The sequence below is a fragment of the Crocodylus porosus genome, unplaced genomic scaffold (genome assembly GCF_001723895.1).
Source record: "Crocodylus porosus isolate Cpor-Errol unplaced genomic scaffold, CroPor_comp1, whole genome shotgun sequence".
NCBI lineage: Eukaryota > Metazoa > Chordata > Crocodylia > Crocodylidae > Crocodylus > Crocodylus porosus.
Window position 1 is genome coordinate 60150415 of NW_017728906.1, and position 16013 is coordinate 60166427.

Consider the following 16013-nt stretch of genomic DNA (forward strand, 5'->3'; position numbering starts at 1 on the left):
GCCGGGCCCGGCCTTTGCATTATGAGAGAGGCCCGGGGCGGGAGCGGGGCTGGGAGCGCCCCGCGGGCCGCGGTACCTGTGGCGCCGAGCAGGAAGTCCAGGGTGCTGTGTCGCGCTGCTGCTGCTGCTGCCATAGTGCGGGGGAGCCCCGTGCCATGCCTGGTGGAGTGCCACTGCAGCTGGAGCCTGTGTGCGCGCGGGGCTCGGGCTGCGGCGGCGCCGGCCGAGTGTGCATGTGCGTGTGCAGGGGCGTGCGCGGGGAGGGGCGGCCGGGGGAGGAGCCGCGCTCCCGCCGCTGCAGGCTCGCTCCTCGCCACAAGGCCGCCCGCCCGCGGAGCCTTCTCGTGTCTCCCCCCCCTTGTACGACCAGCCCGAGTTAAGCGTGCCAAAAAAAGAAATACATAAATCATGGACTAAATACAGGGGTGTAGGCTATAGCCGGGTTGGTGAAAGGGCTTAGGCAGGCAAAGTGTTTTGGGTGAATAATCTGATATCGGATCGACTGAAATAGTGGGAAGCAGTGGCGAGGTGTAGGGGGTGCGAGGGGCTGCATGCGCACCCCTGAGAGCGCCGGGAGCAGCGGGCCCCCCACAGCCCACCCCGCCGACCTGGAAGTGCCAGGGGCCAGGTGCGGGTCGGCAGGACCGGCCACGGCCCCCTCCCCCCCCAGCCACTGACTGTCCGCTGAGGGGTGGGGGAAAGTACCCGCCGACCCAGGAGGCATCAGTCACATGGTTGGAAGAAATTTTCTTAGCAAGCTTTTGGGCTTAAAACCCCTTCCTCAACCTGCCAAAGGGTTTTTAAACCTCAAAGCTTGCTAAGCACATTTTTTTTTCCAAACTATTTAAGTTGGTCTAAAAAAAAAGAGATCAGATTCACCTAACAAACCTTGTCTGGACTAAATACAGACGTTGGATTTATGACACATTATAACCTGCCTGCCATCTGACTCCCCAAGTACCTCTTCACTATTTAGCGGCTACATTCATTCCCCTTCCCCCCATGGTCCAGCCTGTCTCACCCACAGACCCCCCAATTTACATTTTCACTGACTGGCTTTCTTGCATGCAGCCCAGCCTCTGGCTTTACTATTCCTTCCATTCAGAAAGAGCACACACAAACCGCAGCTGCTTCCTCAGCTTCACGAAGGGTTTTTATACCCGAAAGCTTACTAAGAAGAATTTTTCCAATTATTTAAGTTGGTCTAATAAAAGGTATCAGATTTACCCAAAGAACCTTGGCTGCCTATGTCCTTAACACAGCTACAACCTACATCCCTTCAAAATGCAGTTATTTCTTGAGGCAGCTCATTAAGGCAGCAAATTGCAAAACCCAAGGCAGTCTCAGGGAATCTTAACTGGCTTCTGGGTTTGTTTTTAATTAATCTATTTTGTATTCCAGGTCAAATCAGTTCCAAATCATATTGATGGAGCAGGCAGAACTCAATCGTTCTACGCACCATGTATGGCACTACAACCAGCGCACATTTTCTGTCTGAGGCTCTCACCCCAGGGAATTCAGATACTACCAAATTCATTGGCAGGCAGCCTATTTGCAGGCCCAAACCTTGAGGTCTTGGGATTCAGCTGGCCCCATTTGATCTTAGCCTGACTTCTGGATTTTTTTTTTTTTAATTTTTCATGTTCCAAATCAGCCAAATCAATTCTAAATCCATGAGTCATTCAAGAACGCACCTGGTCCTGCTATCGGCAAACATCCTCCAGCCCCACCTGGGGCTTCAGGTGCTTCCAAATCATTTGGCAGGCATCCTACGTGCAGATCCAAGCCCAGAGACTTGGGGTTTGGAGGCCCCCAAGTTTTGCTTGCCCTCAGTCATACAACTGCAGGAGCAACCTAGGGAGAAGTCTCCCATTTCCAAGAAGTGGGCCTAAAACCAAGACCTTCCCACTGGAAATGAAAGTGAAGGTTAACTATATATTACCTCTGCCCAGCTATCCCCAGTAACTAGGAAAACTGCCTTAATGATCATGGTGTTTCCCCTGCCATTTGCAGTCAGCACTTTCTTATGACTGCTTACCTGGAAATAAAGAAAGGCTTCAGCTTTGATGACCCAGTTCTTACTCACTCTCTGGCTCTACACAGTGTGCAATATAAAATAAATAAGATGACTTATTTGCATACGTGTTCACATATTTTTCAAGGTACGATAGTTTTTCAGCAAATACAATCATTGAGAGCTTTCAATATGATCGGTTCATATTTAAGACCCGGCAACGCAGAAAGCCGCTGCAGCTCAGGTTGCACCCCCTCACAATGTCTCAGGCTGTGCCCTTCTGCCACCTGGGAGCAGCCTGGCAAGTGTAGACTGGCAGCAATGCAGGGAGAGGCCACCCCTAGTAGCAAGGCGGGGAGGGGGGGAGTTGGGAAGGAGGGAAATGCACTTCAAGTTAAACCGGCCCTGATGGGGAGGACACCCTAAGGTGCAGCACAGAGCAGTGGCATGCGGGAATATGCATGCCAAATGCCTTCAGCCCTCGCCTGGCAGCTGCAGGCCTGTCTGTGCTGGTGAGAATCTTTGCCTAGACAAAACTTGTTCAGCATAAGCCTAGGACAAGAGAGGCAGCCTTTGTGGGGGGTGTTAGCCTTACACCCTCCCTGAGTGCCACTCTAATCCCCTTGCTCTGCCCCATCTGCTGCTCTGCTTCCCGCTCCGTGCCCCATCTGCTCTTTGTTGCTGCCTTCTCTGGGCTCCCTGCATCATCCACTGCTCTGCTGTCTACTTACTGCCCTATGCTCACCATCCACTGCTCTGCTTTCTGTTTCCTGCCCTATCTGCTGCTCTGCTTTTTGCTGCCTTCCCCATGTTCCCTACCCCATCCATTGCGCTGCTGTCTACTTACTACCCTCTGCACCCTGCCTTTTGAAGTGCACGTCACAGGTTGCCTACCCCGGTCTAGTGGATCACAGGTGGTACATATTAGTTGGGTCAAAAAAGGTTCTTTTACAGTTGCTTGTGTGATAATAACAATATACTATTGTATTCTATCCTGTAGGATCAATGTGACCCTAGAGGGGGGAAACAACACTTTTTCAGCACATACGTTTATAGTCAGTTATTCAGTGATATTATTGCTCTTTTTGCTGAACATACTCAGCATACAGCATCACAGTTATCTCAGCTTTCATTACCAAACAAGCCAGTTTATTCAGTAGAGGAGCCTGGCATTGTAAAGTACCCAGGTGACAGTCAGCCTGCAATATGACCCCAATTTTCTATCTTCAGAGCCTATAAATAAAACCAACATTAACCTAAACAAAGCTTAGTGTGGCAAAAGAATGCAGTGCTCAAGTGCTCAGTCTGGATTACAGCTATCACCAGCCCTTTTTTTGACCCAAGCAGTTAGCCATAATTTAAGGCCCCCACAAGTTGTTTTAGTTGAGGAGAAATTGGGGATGGAATAACTTAAGTTCGATGGAGTCTTACCTGTTTACAAAGACTATACAATGTCCTATTGCTTTGAACACAGGAGGAATCAAAGTAACTCAAAATCTCCTGAGCCTACATCTCTCTGCTTTTTCTTGAGGCCATGCTACTATTACTTCTGACCCCAGTTTTCCATCGTCTAAGAACATAAATGAAGCCAAATAAAGCTTAGGGTGGCCAGAGAATGAAATGCTAAAGCCCTCAGTCTGGATTAGAGCTATCACCAGCTCTTTTATTGACCAAAGCAGCCAAAGTTCAAGGCATCTGTGTATGACACATTGCTGCCTTCTTTTTCAGCTTCTCAGGGCTTAGCCATTTTTCTTCAGGCACACAAATCTTATCAAGAAAACAGCAAACAAAATCTCTCCCCAACTTATATCTAGCATGTACCTGTGGAAGCCACTATTATTTTCATTTCATTGTATGATATTGTTTCATTTTATTGTCTGATTACATGAAGAAGCTTTCTGCATTTTTTCAACTCTCTGTGAGAAATGTCAGTCGTTATTTCTACCACTTGAAAGAGGTTTAACCAGCCTGCACGCAATCTTCAAAAGAAAGTGGTGACACTGAAATAACTTTAAAATCTGTGCATAAGTTACCAAATTATACCTTTAGTCGCACATAGGCAACCTCACTGAAGAAAATAGAGCTTGCGCAGGAAAAAGTGAGGACACAATTTGTCATGCAAAACTTCCTGATGATCATTCCTGTTAAAGGAAAAGCTTGGCAGTCATTCTACAATCAAGGCAGAGTCTGTAAGGCTGGCAATTAGAAAAAAGCATGCTCTCATATGGAAGTTAAGAACTTTTCTTCTGGAAATTAGAGACAGAATAAATATGGAACATCATCCAATCCCATTTTTAAATGGGTGTTTTAGTTTAGTAATATATGTTGAAATTAGGAAAATGAATGATTATTGCACTAATATAAAGGTATCCATGTCAATTTAAATATTACAGTTTACAAGATAAGGTACACAAACATAATATCCGTAGTTGTTTACTAAATTGTGAGGAGCTCAGAAAACTCTAAGATGGAGAGCCAATACAAAAGGATATTGGGAATATGACTTTAATATAATAAGATTTCGTTTGGAAAAATGTGAGGAGTGTGGGATGGAAGGGAAATAATCTAAACTACCACCACTACACTTTTCAGTAAGTTGAAAACCTGAAAAACAGTAATAGTGAGATGTAGGGGTAAAAGTTAACAGTAAATGACATACAAGTTTACAGTGTAATGTGAGAATAAAAACCTTATGTGAGAACTTAGGATTGTACGTACAGAGGTATCATATCACTGAGTGGGCAACTAATATGCTTTCCCTATTCTGCTGCTTTGGCATAACTGCACGTGTAATATTACATTCAGCACCTTATTACTAAACCATTCCTGGCAAACTACTGGCTAAATTATTATTAGAAAATTATCATCACACTGAAGGAAATTTAAAGACCAATTAAAATATTAAAGAGTTGCAGAGTTTGATTTACAAGGCAAGATTAAAGAGCTGAAAATTTATAGCGTATTTCAGCAACAATATGGAATTTGGGTGAGACATCATTTTCTAAACATTTGAAGGGTATAAAGGTAAAAGAGAGAAAAAAGATATTGACATTAGATACATATGTAAAACTGGTATGAGTGTTAAAAAGGGGTATGAACAGAAAAACCTAAGAGTAATACCTCTTAGGCTGTGGAATAGTGTCTGGAAAAAAAGTGATGGTGGAGCCCTACCACATAAAACTAGATATTATAAAAACACTAGCAAATGGGCTGTAGGGAACAATCCTACTTTGGAAAGGGGATGGACTGAAGGGCCTAAGAGACCCTGCCTATCTCTGTTTCTGTGCTTCTATGTGATAAACAGCATGTATTGTAGAGACTCAATTGCCTCCTCTGGACTGTCTCACTATTCAGTCTCCAAAACTGTTAACTATTCCTTCTGAAAACGTCATTGGTCTGAGTTCCAAGCCTGAAAATATTATATTCTGGGCCAGCTACAAATTGAAGGTCTGACATCCCATGACCTACCACAGCTAAGAACATTTTGTCCCATGGGGGAATTTAACAATTGTCTTTTTAAGGCAAAAAATAACATTTATGACCCTGGCAGTATGCAAGATATTGTATCCTAATTTGAGACATCATGAAGTATTTTCGATAAGTTTTAGAAATTTCTAAAAGTCTTTTTTAAAGACCTCATTCCGAGGTCTAGACATGGTAACTACAATAAATTGGCTTTACAGGCAAAATGTACAGACTTTACAGGCACCATTTTAAAAAAATGAAACAAGTTTCCAAACTAAATTGTATCTAGAATATAGCATTAATAAAACACTGTATGGTATGAAAATATGTTGGTACTTGTTTAGGTTTGTCACTTAAAATTCACATTTTTCCATGATTTAAATGTTTCATTTTAGTCATGGAAAAATGTGGATTTGGGGTTACTTTTTTTTAACTGAAAATTGAGGGTATTTTCTAAGAGAAAACTAGAATCTCTGATTATGAATAATATGGCCAGCTCCATCTTATGCTAATTGAAAATTTCAAACTACAGAAGTACATCTTTGTGTGTGTATGTGTGTGTATTCAAAGGAAAGTTGTGATGAACCTAGAACAGCTTTCAATATCTGTGTATAAGTGCCATATATACACGCACGCCTGATTTTGCATGTTTCTGAATACTCAACATCTACCCAACATAGGTATTAAAACAGAACTGTAACATATGCCCTTCAGAATATCCAACCCCTGTGCCCATACTGAAATGAGTATCTGGGAAGTGGAATTGAACTGGGAATACCTGGGACTAGAAACAGGATAGGAAAAGGTTCTGATGAGGTGCTTTGGATAAAAAGCCTGTCACCTCCACCCTTTTCTTCTGTTGGGGATATAAGCTCAGCTTTCTACAAGCTGTTACAATCAGACTTCAGTAATGCAGCTCCATCATTCCACATTTTTAGAATTTGCTTCTGGGTAAGTAAGAGTTAGCTAAAGTTTTAAAATGCTGTTTTGGAAAATAATGGATGTGAAAGAAAGAGGAAATTAGTGAAGGTAAAGACCAAAGATCCATAAATAAGAATTTATGATCAAAGATAAGGCAAATAAAAATATCATATTGTGTAAGAAAAAAAGAAAAGAAAAGAAAAAAGAAAAGATTATGTTTCTCAAGGCCTAGCCTGTTTAGACTAAATTTGAATACGAATAATTAAATTAGGGCCTCTGAAGAAGATAGACCTTTAATTAATTAAGTTCTTATACTACTTTCATCAATATATCTCGGCACATGACAATTTATTACTACAAATACACAATCCCTCTTCCTTTTTTACAGTACTCAGCTCCAGATCTGTAAAGATATGTAGACATTGCTCTCATCAGCATTGCAAGGTCTAAGTAATTTAGTTCTTGCATACATAACAGTTCTGCTTGTTAAGCTGTATCAGCTGGGCTCGCACTTCCTTCTACCATTCAAGGAACTGGTATATGCCTGGCAACAGAAAAATACCTTCTGACCACACAGGTGCATTTAAACCAGGGATCCAGGTTCCTAATTCACAGTTAAACTGGTAGCATCCGCTATAGTGCAGACAAGAGATCCTGTCTACACTCACAGTTGCAAGAATTTCTGGTAGCAGGCAACAGTTACCATTGTCAGCTACACATACACATTAGTGTTTTTTATGGCTCTGAGCAGAAACTCAGAAGCTATGCTGAGAGTATAAGTGCATGCTAGGAAGGCATGCACTGTTGAAGGGACCACAGCAGCCAGCAGAAGGTATGGGAGTACTATACATGCCTTCTCCTGGTTGCCAACTGGCCACAAAAGTTTTAATCCACTTAGCAGAAACTGTATAACGTATGGCTCTGGAACCAGAAAATTACTTTGAATGTAAACACACTCGAAATGTTGCAGAGTTCCAATGGCAAACTGTTATGGTGTAGATTAGACCATAGCTTTAAACAGCCAAGTCCCATTTTCACATAGGACTTATACTTCAAGGATCCTAAATCTCCATTGTGAACTTTTTGTGCCGAACGAGCCATCAGAACTATCCACAAGTTCTGGGGTGCCCCCAATTCATTCTTTTCTCATTCACCACACATACTGTAGCACACATTAAAGTAATCTACACTATTGTGCTATGTCCCTTGTGTTGTCAAAACATACATGCCATATTCCTTTACAGAAACCAAATGATTAGAGCCCTTCTAGGAACCAGAACATGAACAACTTGTGTTTTTCATAATGGTGGAAGCCAGAAACTGTTGGAATATACATCCTTGTGGAAGTCATCACCACCACAGAACATCACCATCATACAGCAATTAACTTTAGTGCATTCACTTGGGAGTGATGCGTTCACAGGATCCATTACAGGAGCTTCTATTGACTGTAGCTCAAGAACTCCTGCCTCAAGCTAATCATGTAGAGGTATGCTGAAGCAGCTTTTGGATCAGTATATCAATGATCAAGATAATTAAGGTACACAGCAAGGCCCATGGGCAAGGGTGCTCCAGATGCCGGTGTTAGAAATACCATTCACATAAATACGACCTGCTGCACTGTCCACAAAGTTGATGTAGAGTACAGGAAACCCTTGGTATTCGCGGGTTCGGCATTTGTGGTTTCAAATATTCACAAATGCTGAACCCACATTCCTCGGGAGCTCTTTGCTTGCTGCCGCCAGGCTCCCACCGCCACTGTTGTGCTCCTGCCATCACCACTGGAGCCATGCCCTCCCCCCACCAGCTGCCAGGGGCACTGAGTTCATGAACGCAGTGCCCTAGTCATGGATTTCACCATTTGCAGGGATCATGGGAACATATCCCTCATGAATGGCGAGGGCCACCTGGAGATAATTCTGTGAAGTGATGTAGAACTCTACTGGTTCCATGTGGAGTGGGCCCAGAATCTACTAAACCCTGATACCATTCCCATAGCATGAAAGCACTCCAGTAAACAATAAAGGCTCTGGCTGTATGGATATCATGGAAAAAGGGATGCCAGAGGTGCACACATTGCCAGGATACAAACTGTATAAATGGCTCCTATCTTGCTCTTTTTAAATGTTTTTGGTAGTGATATGGGGCTCGGTGTAGGAAAAGCTGGGGGGGGGGGTGTCCCCTCCAAAGTGTTGAATCCACTGTTTTTTGATGTGGTTTAGGAGGTCTTCATTCTGGACTGGCCATATCCTTTCTCCTTGCCTCACTATGCAAGGGAACTTGCTATTTTGTTGTCAGCTCAAGGATCTAATGGGAAGATACCAGAAGCAGACAACTAGCAGTGGAGTAAATAGAGTGGGGCAAGTGCAGCACTAGTTGTGGATGGTTATTTAAAGGGGGCACTAAAATGGCAGCTCCTGGGGAACCTGCATAGTGGCAGCAGCAGTTGGGGTGTGAGAAGTTTGCACTTTGGCAGCAACAGCCAGAGTCTTTGAGATACCTACATTCTGCTAAAGATCAGGCAAAAATAGAACCCAGTAGAACTAGGATGGGGAAGCAGCGTGCCAGGTGCAGGCACTTATTTAAAGGGGCATGAACAGCATCCCAGAGTACTCTGCAACCCTGCTGTCCTGTGTTCAACATACCCCTCCCTGCTGCTCTCTGATACTCAATAGTATCTCTGCCCAGGGCCCAAAGTTGGAAGTTACTCCTCTGGGAGCTTGGATTTATCTCAGCATGTAGGATAACTCCTGCACAAGATGAGGGCCCATAAACAGGTCAGGGGCACCTTTGACACACACTCACAGGGTGCTTTCATACCTTCAGGGGTGCCTTTCTGTCCCAAAACCCTCTCAAGGAAACATGCACAATTTCCCATGAACCCTTCAAGCATTGCAAGTTCATGACATGTACCCAACACAGTTTTGCATGACTCCCAAAGATCTTCCCTCGCCTTCTTTGTGGAATCTCTCCCTGTTTTCTTCTTGCATTTTCTGACCCTCCTGTTCCCACTTATGTTCCCCCTCCTACTCTTCAACTGCTCCATTATTCACTGACTTATTTTGCCTTGACAATGAAGCTCTGCCAGAATGACATTGATGGCATGGCTCCTTCCTGCCATGTGCCACATATTCCTCTCCGTGAAGGTGAAGGGGGAACTAAGAAGACTGAGTGGGATAAAGTCTTGGAGTTGGAATTGCCTGCAAAAACTGAAGTGCAAAGGTGTCATTTAATCTTTATTTTAAAATGTTAACAGATGGAATTACCCAGCTCCCTCCAGCCTTCTGCATGGCAACATTTTGCAGTTGTTACCACAGACAGTGTGCTACTCTCACTCATTTCTTCAGCTGGCTAAGCAGTGGGCTACAAGGGGACAACTCTAAAAGGAGAAGCAGAGCACAGGATGATGACCCTATATTGTAATAATTCTGCATTATAACTTGCCAAGGGCTGGTGTCCTTAAAACAAACAGACTAGGGGGGCACGGGCATAAACCAACTTGGATACGCATTTTTTAGGCTGTAGCCTAAGGTTTGCCTATCAAAGACAAATATTTTTGAAGTTTCCACTAAAAAAGGAGGCAGTCTTCCAGGCCAACGGTGTGTGTACGGTGCTTAATGTCTCCATTGCCTATAAAGGAATGGAAGGAGCTCATTTGTTAACTCACAGTGTCCTGCAGTTTGCTTTACCAAGTAATCTGACAAACCACAGGTACTGAAAAGGTCCCTTGGACCTCAGTCTAGCTGCTAAAGCAGGACAGAAGCACTTCAGAAGTGGCTGGTCCTGACACATGTACTGCCATAAGATTTCCTCCCAAGACTCCCATCCAGGATACACTTGGTTGTGTAAGAACCCCCCACATTAGATCTTTTCCGTCTTGATATCTCTCAGGGCATTAAGTGTCTCAAACATGTTTGAATTATCCCTTTGTCAGGGATATGGACAGGGTTGCGGACAGTCAGGACCTGACCCTTGAGGGTCACAACCAAGGAGATTAGGAGCAGGCATGGTGACTAAAGTCATGAGTGAAGGGATCAGGAGAAAGCAGGTCAAGAAGCTGTCTGTATGGGACTGAGAAGTAGGTGATTGCCCAAGTAAAGCCACAAGCCTAAGTGGGGTCAGAAGCAGGAAACAGGAATCCAGACCAGAGTCACTAACTAAGGGATCTGGAGTAGGCAGCTGCAGCTGTACTGAACCAGGACATGGGCAAACTGAAGCCACAAGCCAGGAGTTGGCTGGCAAAAGACCTGGGTCTGAACTGAAGTCAGGAGTTGGAAAGTCTGGAGCAAGGAGTCAGCAGGAAGGAATCAGGAGCTAGGCACCAACAAGCAGGGACCCAGGGCTAGAGGGTATTTGCAAGTTGAGTAGCCTACTGAAAGAGCTGCTGCTTATAAACAGGCAACCATGTCTATGTAGGCAACTGAGACCAACTGGAAGTAGTTAGCCTGCTGGCAATCAGGCCCACTCAGATAACTAGGTTAACAGGGCTAATTAGCTAACTGCTGACACATCCAATGTACATCTGTGGCCATGGGGGGCAGATCATGAGGTACGCACATGGTTCAGTGATGGAAGAGAGGACTAGTCTATCCAAATGCCATGCAAATCACTGCAGTGGCTTTCTAGTAGATGACAGTGCAACTTGTCCTTGTGTAAAGTACTAAAAAAGTAATAATAAAAGTAAAAAGTTATTTCTTGCGTAATGCTTTATCTTTCCAGCATGGTGGGGAAGTGCGGGGAGATGAGTGAACACGAATAAGCCTGCTTCTCCTCTATAACACATCCTCTTGGAAACTGTAGAAGTCAAATCCATTCTACTTCAGCAGCACTGGCCATGTATCAGGGAATCCTTCCCCTCTTTCCCAAAAGCATGGATAAAGCAATGCCTTCATTGCATCTGAACAGTTCCTCAGAGAACTCTCCAAAGATGGTCTGGGAAAGGGGAGAGGGGAAAAAGTAATGTTTTCTGGGTCCCCACACCTCCCTCCAGTCCTTCTGATGTATCCTCCTGCTCATTTGCCACCCTATTGCAGTCACATCCATCAATGGGGGGTCCACACTCTGTGATGGTTTCTGTTGGGAACACTAGTAAAGAACTCAAATTCTTGCAAGCAGAGGCAGGATGTTGAGCCATTGGGTTTTTGTTGTCTACTGAGTAGTTATGGTCCTGCTTTTCAGCTGCTTCATTCAATCCCAATACTCGCACCAGTTCTGATGGACCCCACTCCCTCGTGCATGACTGCCCTTTATGCATATTTATTCTTGGAGCTGCAAGTGTAATCAGGTGCCTTTGCATAATCCTCCCACATATTGATCTGCATGCAGTTGTCTTCTGTGGGCTGTATTAGCAGAAGAGCCCATGGTACGACGTTAGTCTAAGAAGTGGGGAGGTACCTGAGCAAACCATGACAAAAATAAGGGGTCAAATGGCATTATACAGTTAAAGACTGTAGCCCAACTTCTGGCTGAACCGTAGACGAAAGGGAAGACCGAAAGGACTTAAAAAGGAATTGTGGGATTATTGCTCAAATATGCCCTGCCAACACCACAGGAGGCAAAAGGGGCAGAAATAAGAAGAGCTGCAGGGGAGCTTCCAGACCTAGGTAGAAGTGCTGCCAGAGATGCACTTAAGTATGTGTTTAACTATCACAACAGGCATGCCCTTAGTCTCCTTGGAAAATCCTAGACTTATAGATGAACAGAGACCAGAGGAAAAAGAAACTGCCTGTAAAGAAATAAACCAAGTTATTACATAATATTCTAAAGATAAAAACTAATTAAGTGTTAAGCTTCTACTTCACTCTACAAAGACAGAACTAACACTACCCTTGCTTCACAGAGGTCATGCTGTAACCCTGAGAGGAGACAATGAGATGTAAAGGGGGTGGCAGGGGGAAGGAGAGACTAGAAGAAAAATATTATGTACAATGCCCAGCACAATGAGGCTGAAACCTGGTTGGGGCCTCTGGATGCTAGCCTTAGTAAAACTAATAAAATACAATCTTACAGCATATCTTTAGAAGGGAAATCAACCGTTAAATAAATCTTACAACTAAAAGAGTTTTCTGATACTCAGCTTGAATTTTACATAAAGTTTCCCTTTATTATCAATTGCATCCCTTGTGCATCTCAAACAGTACCTCTTGTTTCTTCCATATTCTTCAAATGCTTGTTAATTAGTAAATTGTCACACTCTCAATTGTCTTGGAAGCAGGGAATAAATATTTCATTTTTAAGTCTTTCTTCGTAACTCTGACCATCAAGTATGACCTGTCAGTGGGTACAAAATGATACATACTACTTTGGTGTACATAGTTATCATCAGTCATCAAGCAGTTGTTCAAAAGTGGCCTTTATCAACTGACAAAGGCAAGACTTGCTTCAAGGCTGTAGATACAACATTTATAGAATGTCTGCTCAACAGGAGCTTGCCAAAGTATTCCAATAATGTACCATATGACAAATTACATTTCATGGGTTCTAAGGTAATCTCAAGACCCCTACCAAAAAGAAAGGTATAAAAACATTTTAAAAGGCTACATGAAATGTCTTTTACTTTGGGAAAACACCCACAACCTCGAAGGATTTTCTCCTAAAAGGAAACAACATACAGGGTTCCTAATAGAAATTAAAGGTACAGAGTATTAAACACAGCTGAGTGGAGGGTTGGTAGAGAACACGAATGCTGGAAAAGATTTAGATATCTGAAACAGGGAGAGCAGTACAAGTATGGATTCACCTCAACTAATCCATCAACAGTTGTTCCAGCAGTTCCCCTGCTGCATCAGTTCATACTGGAATAATATTCTCTCTTGGTTAAAAAACAAAATGCTTCATGAGATTCATGCCAGAATGCAGATGATGAGAATTCCAGATGTCAAACAGTTGCTTCAATACACAACTATACTAAGTGTTTTTACTAAATAAACGCTCATTAATCATAGAATCAACGAGTCGGAAGGGACCTAGACAGATCATCTAGTCCGACCCCAATGAGTACTGGGGGTGGCAGGGGTCATAAGACCCCAGCCAGGTGCCTATCCAGTCTCCTCTTGAAGATCTCCAGGGAAGGTGAGAGCACCACATCTCTGGGCAGCTTATTCCAGGCTCTGGCCACCCTTACAGTGAAGTAATTCTTCCTAATATCTAACCTAAACCTGTCCTCCCTTATTTATGAAGTAGGGCAGAACAGAAGGTTTTTCCATCAGGGGTATGCAAACTTTCAGAGCAGTGGGCTGGGAAGCAAATCCCTTGTCCCTGTGGCCAATCTCCTGCTGCTCTGACCCCCTCCATGCTCTGTGCCCCCCTCCACTCACCAGATGGCACCAAAAGCCATAATGAATGCCAACAACCAAATTCAGCGGCAAGAGCACAGAGCATGAGGCTTTAAGAGGCTACCTTAACATGGCTCCTTTAAATTGGTGCTCCCACCCAATAAGACCTTTGTGGGCTGTATCCAAGCTCTTTGTGGGCCAGATGAGGCCTGCAGGCCATTGGTTGCTGACCCCTATTTTAGATCATTGACCATATAGGGCAAAATATAATACAATTTTCTTTCTTAAATGTTTGCTCATTTATTATGACAATATTGTGATTGTACTTCATGGACACTAAAAAACCCACTATTTCCTTCTGATGATAAAATAAGCCCACAATTCCCATCACAGCCAATGTGAACCACAAGGTTACAAACATCCATAAATGGAAACTCCAACCCTGTTGGGAGTTACTTGTATATGCATGTTTTAATTTCTCAATTATATTTCATATGGCAATTATTTTAATGATTTAAAGCAAATGGTGCATACTAAAATTTTATCTTTGGCTGGCTCTTATGTTTTCACCATACTTTACTGAGATTGTTATTTAGCAATTCTAGAAATGCAAGCAGCCTAGCAAGGAGGGCTATCAGTAGAAACCTATTAGAAATTAGAAGGCATGATTAGGTAGAAGGTTTATAGTAAAAAATCTGCTGCATTGGTATGTAATTGCCATTCTAATGGATTCAGATTGCAGTCTGCTCTATTCTATGAGATTCTTCCTTCATTCACATTCAGTTTTCTTTACAGGCCAATGTGTGTCACAGCCCACACTGCTGTGATTCACCATGTGCAAAGGACCTTGAGCTAAGAATGCAGCCTTCCAAAGGGACAGAGATTAGATCAAGTGACACAGATTAGAACAACAGCTGCAACCATTACAATGATACTTATGGATGAAGTCTTTCCTAACCTTTATTTTTATATATTCAGTATGCAAAATAAGCTTTTGAGAGATTAAAACTGCATCTAACTTTCTCCACACATTTTACTGTGTTTTTCCCCATCATACTGAATGACAATAACCCTACAACTATAATACTGAAGTACTGAAGTGCTGGCTTTCAACTTTTGTTAGTGCTTTGTTTGGAAAGTGTGAGGAGGCACCAATGTAAAAAGTGAGTTTTTTTATTTTTTGAACCTGTGTGTATGAAGAATTATAGATTTTTGTGGCAAATTAGAGGTGGAAAGGATTAAGTAAATTTTCTATCTTACAATTTAACAATTAAACAATGCTTTCTTACCTGAACTCAAGCAATGTATATTATGGATTTAGTTCAGCAATATTATATATTGATGCAGTAGTGTAATTGCAGGGGTATGACCAGGGCAGCAGCCACTCTATCACAACCAGCAGCACAGCAGCCAGGGTTGCCCTATGTAATGTGGCTGCCCATGGTGCAGAATTGCTTTGCTAGGCCTCTGTATTGATTTGTTTATTTTACAGCTCTTTTCCCTTAGACTTTGCTCTTTGACCATACCAGTCCTGTGATTCTTGTTATTACACTTTATTCATCTGCTCTAAATCATCACTAAACTCTTAATAGCAGGACTCAAACAGTAAACAAAAGCATAGTTTACTGATCTTCAGTGAGGCACTAGGTCTTTTTTTTCCTGGTTAACAAATATTTTAAGTATCAATGTATGCTCCACCGCCTTCAAATTACCACACACAATAAGCAGTACTAAAATTTCACTCCTCAATGATTTTACAAAACTGTCTTCTTTGTAAACAATATGTAAACAACTAGTAGTCCTGGTGAGCCTTGCCTAATATATGTACATATATCTATATCTAGCTATATATCTGTATATCTGTATAGATATATATATATAGTGTGTGTGTATGTATGTATATACACACACACACACTGTGATGCCAATTAAACAAACTGATGTGTAAACTTGATATGTTTCTGACACTAGAAAGCAAAATACATGAATACTATGTTTAAAAAGTAAAGACTTTGTAGTGAGTCTGTTCATATAGACTCAATGGGCGCATCCACACGAGTGTGCACGTGCCTCTTGCCCCACTTCAAGCTCCTTTGAGGCAGGGCAAGAGGCACATGTAGAATGAAAAATGTTCCCCTCACTGTGTGGGGAGAAACCCAAGTTTGTTGTGTGGGGAGAAAATTAGACCCCTGGATATCCAGGGGTCAAAAAAAAAATAAAAGCAAGGCAGGGTCCTGAGGCAACCGGAGGCTGGGACCTCCAGAGAGATGCTCTGGCTGCAAGAGCATCTCCATGGTTGGGCCCTCACCCTGGTGCTGAGACATGGGGCCGGCCAGGCC

General features: G+C 43.0%; 1 protein-coding gene across 1 annotated transcript in view; it reads right to left on the bottom strand.

Annotated features, from left to right (window-relative positions):
• Window positions 1–244, bottom strand: part of SMS (spermine synthase) — a 79041-nt gene extending 78797 nt beyond the window's left edge. Inside the window, exon 1 of the mRNA XM_019529179.1 lies at window positions 77–244. Coding sequence (XP_019384724.1) covers window positions 77–134 — 58 coding nt within the window. The 5' untranslated portion in view covers window positions 135–244. The remainder of the gene's footprint in view (window positions 1–76) is intronic.
• Between the last annotated feature and the right edge of the window lie 15769 nt (window positions 245–16013).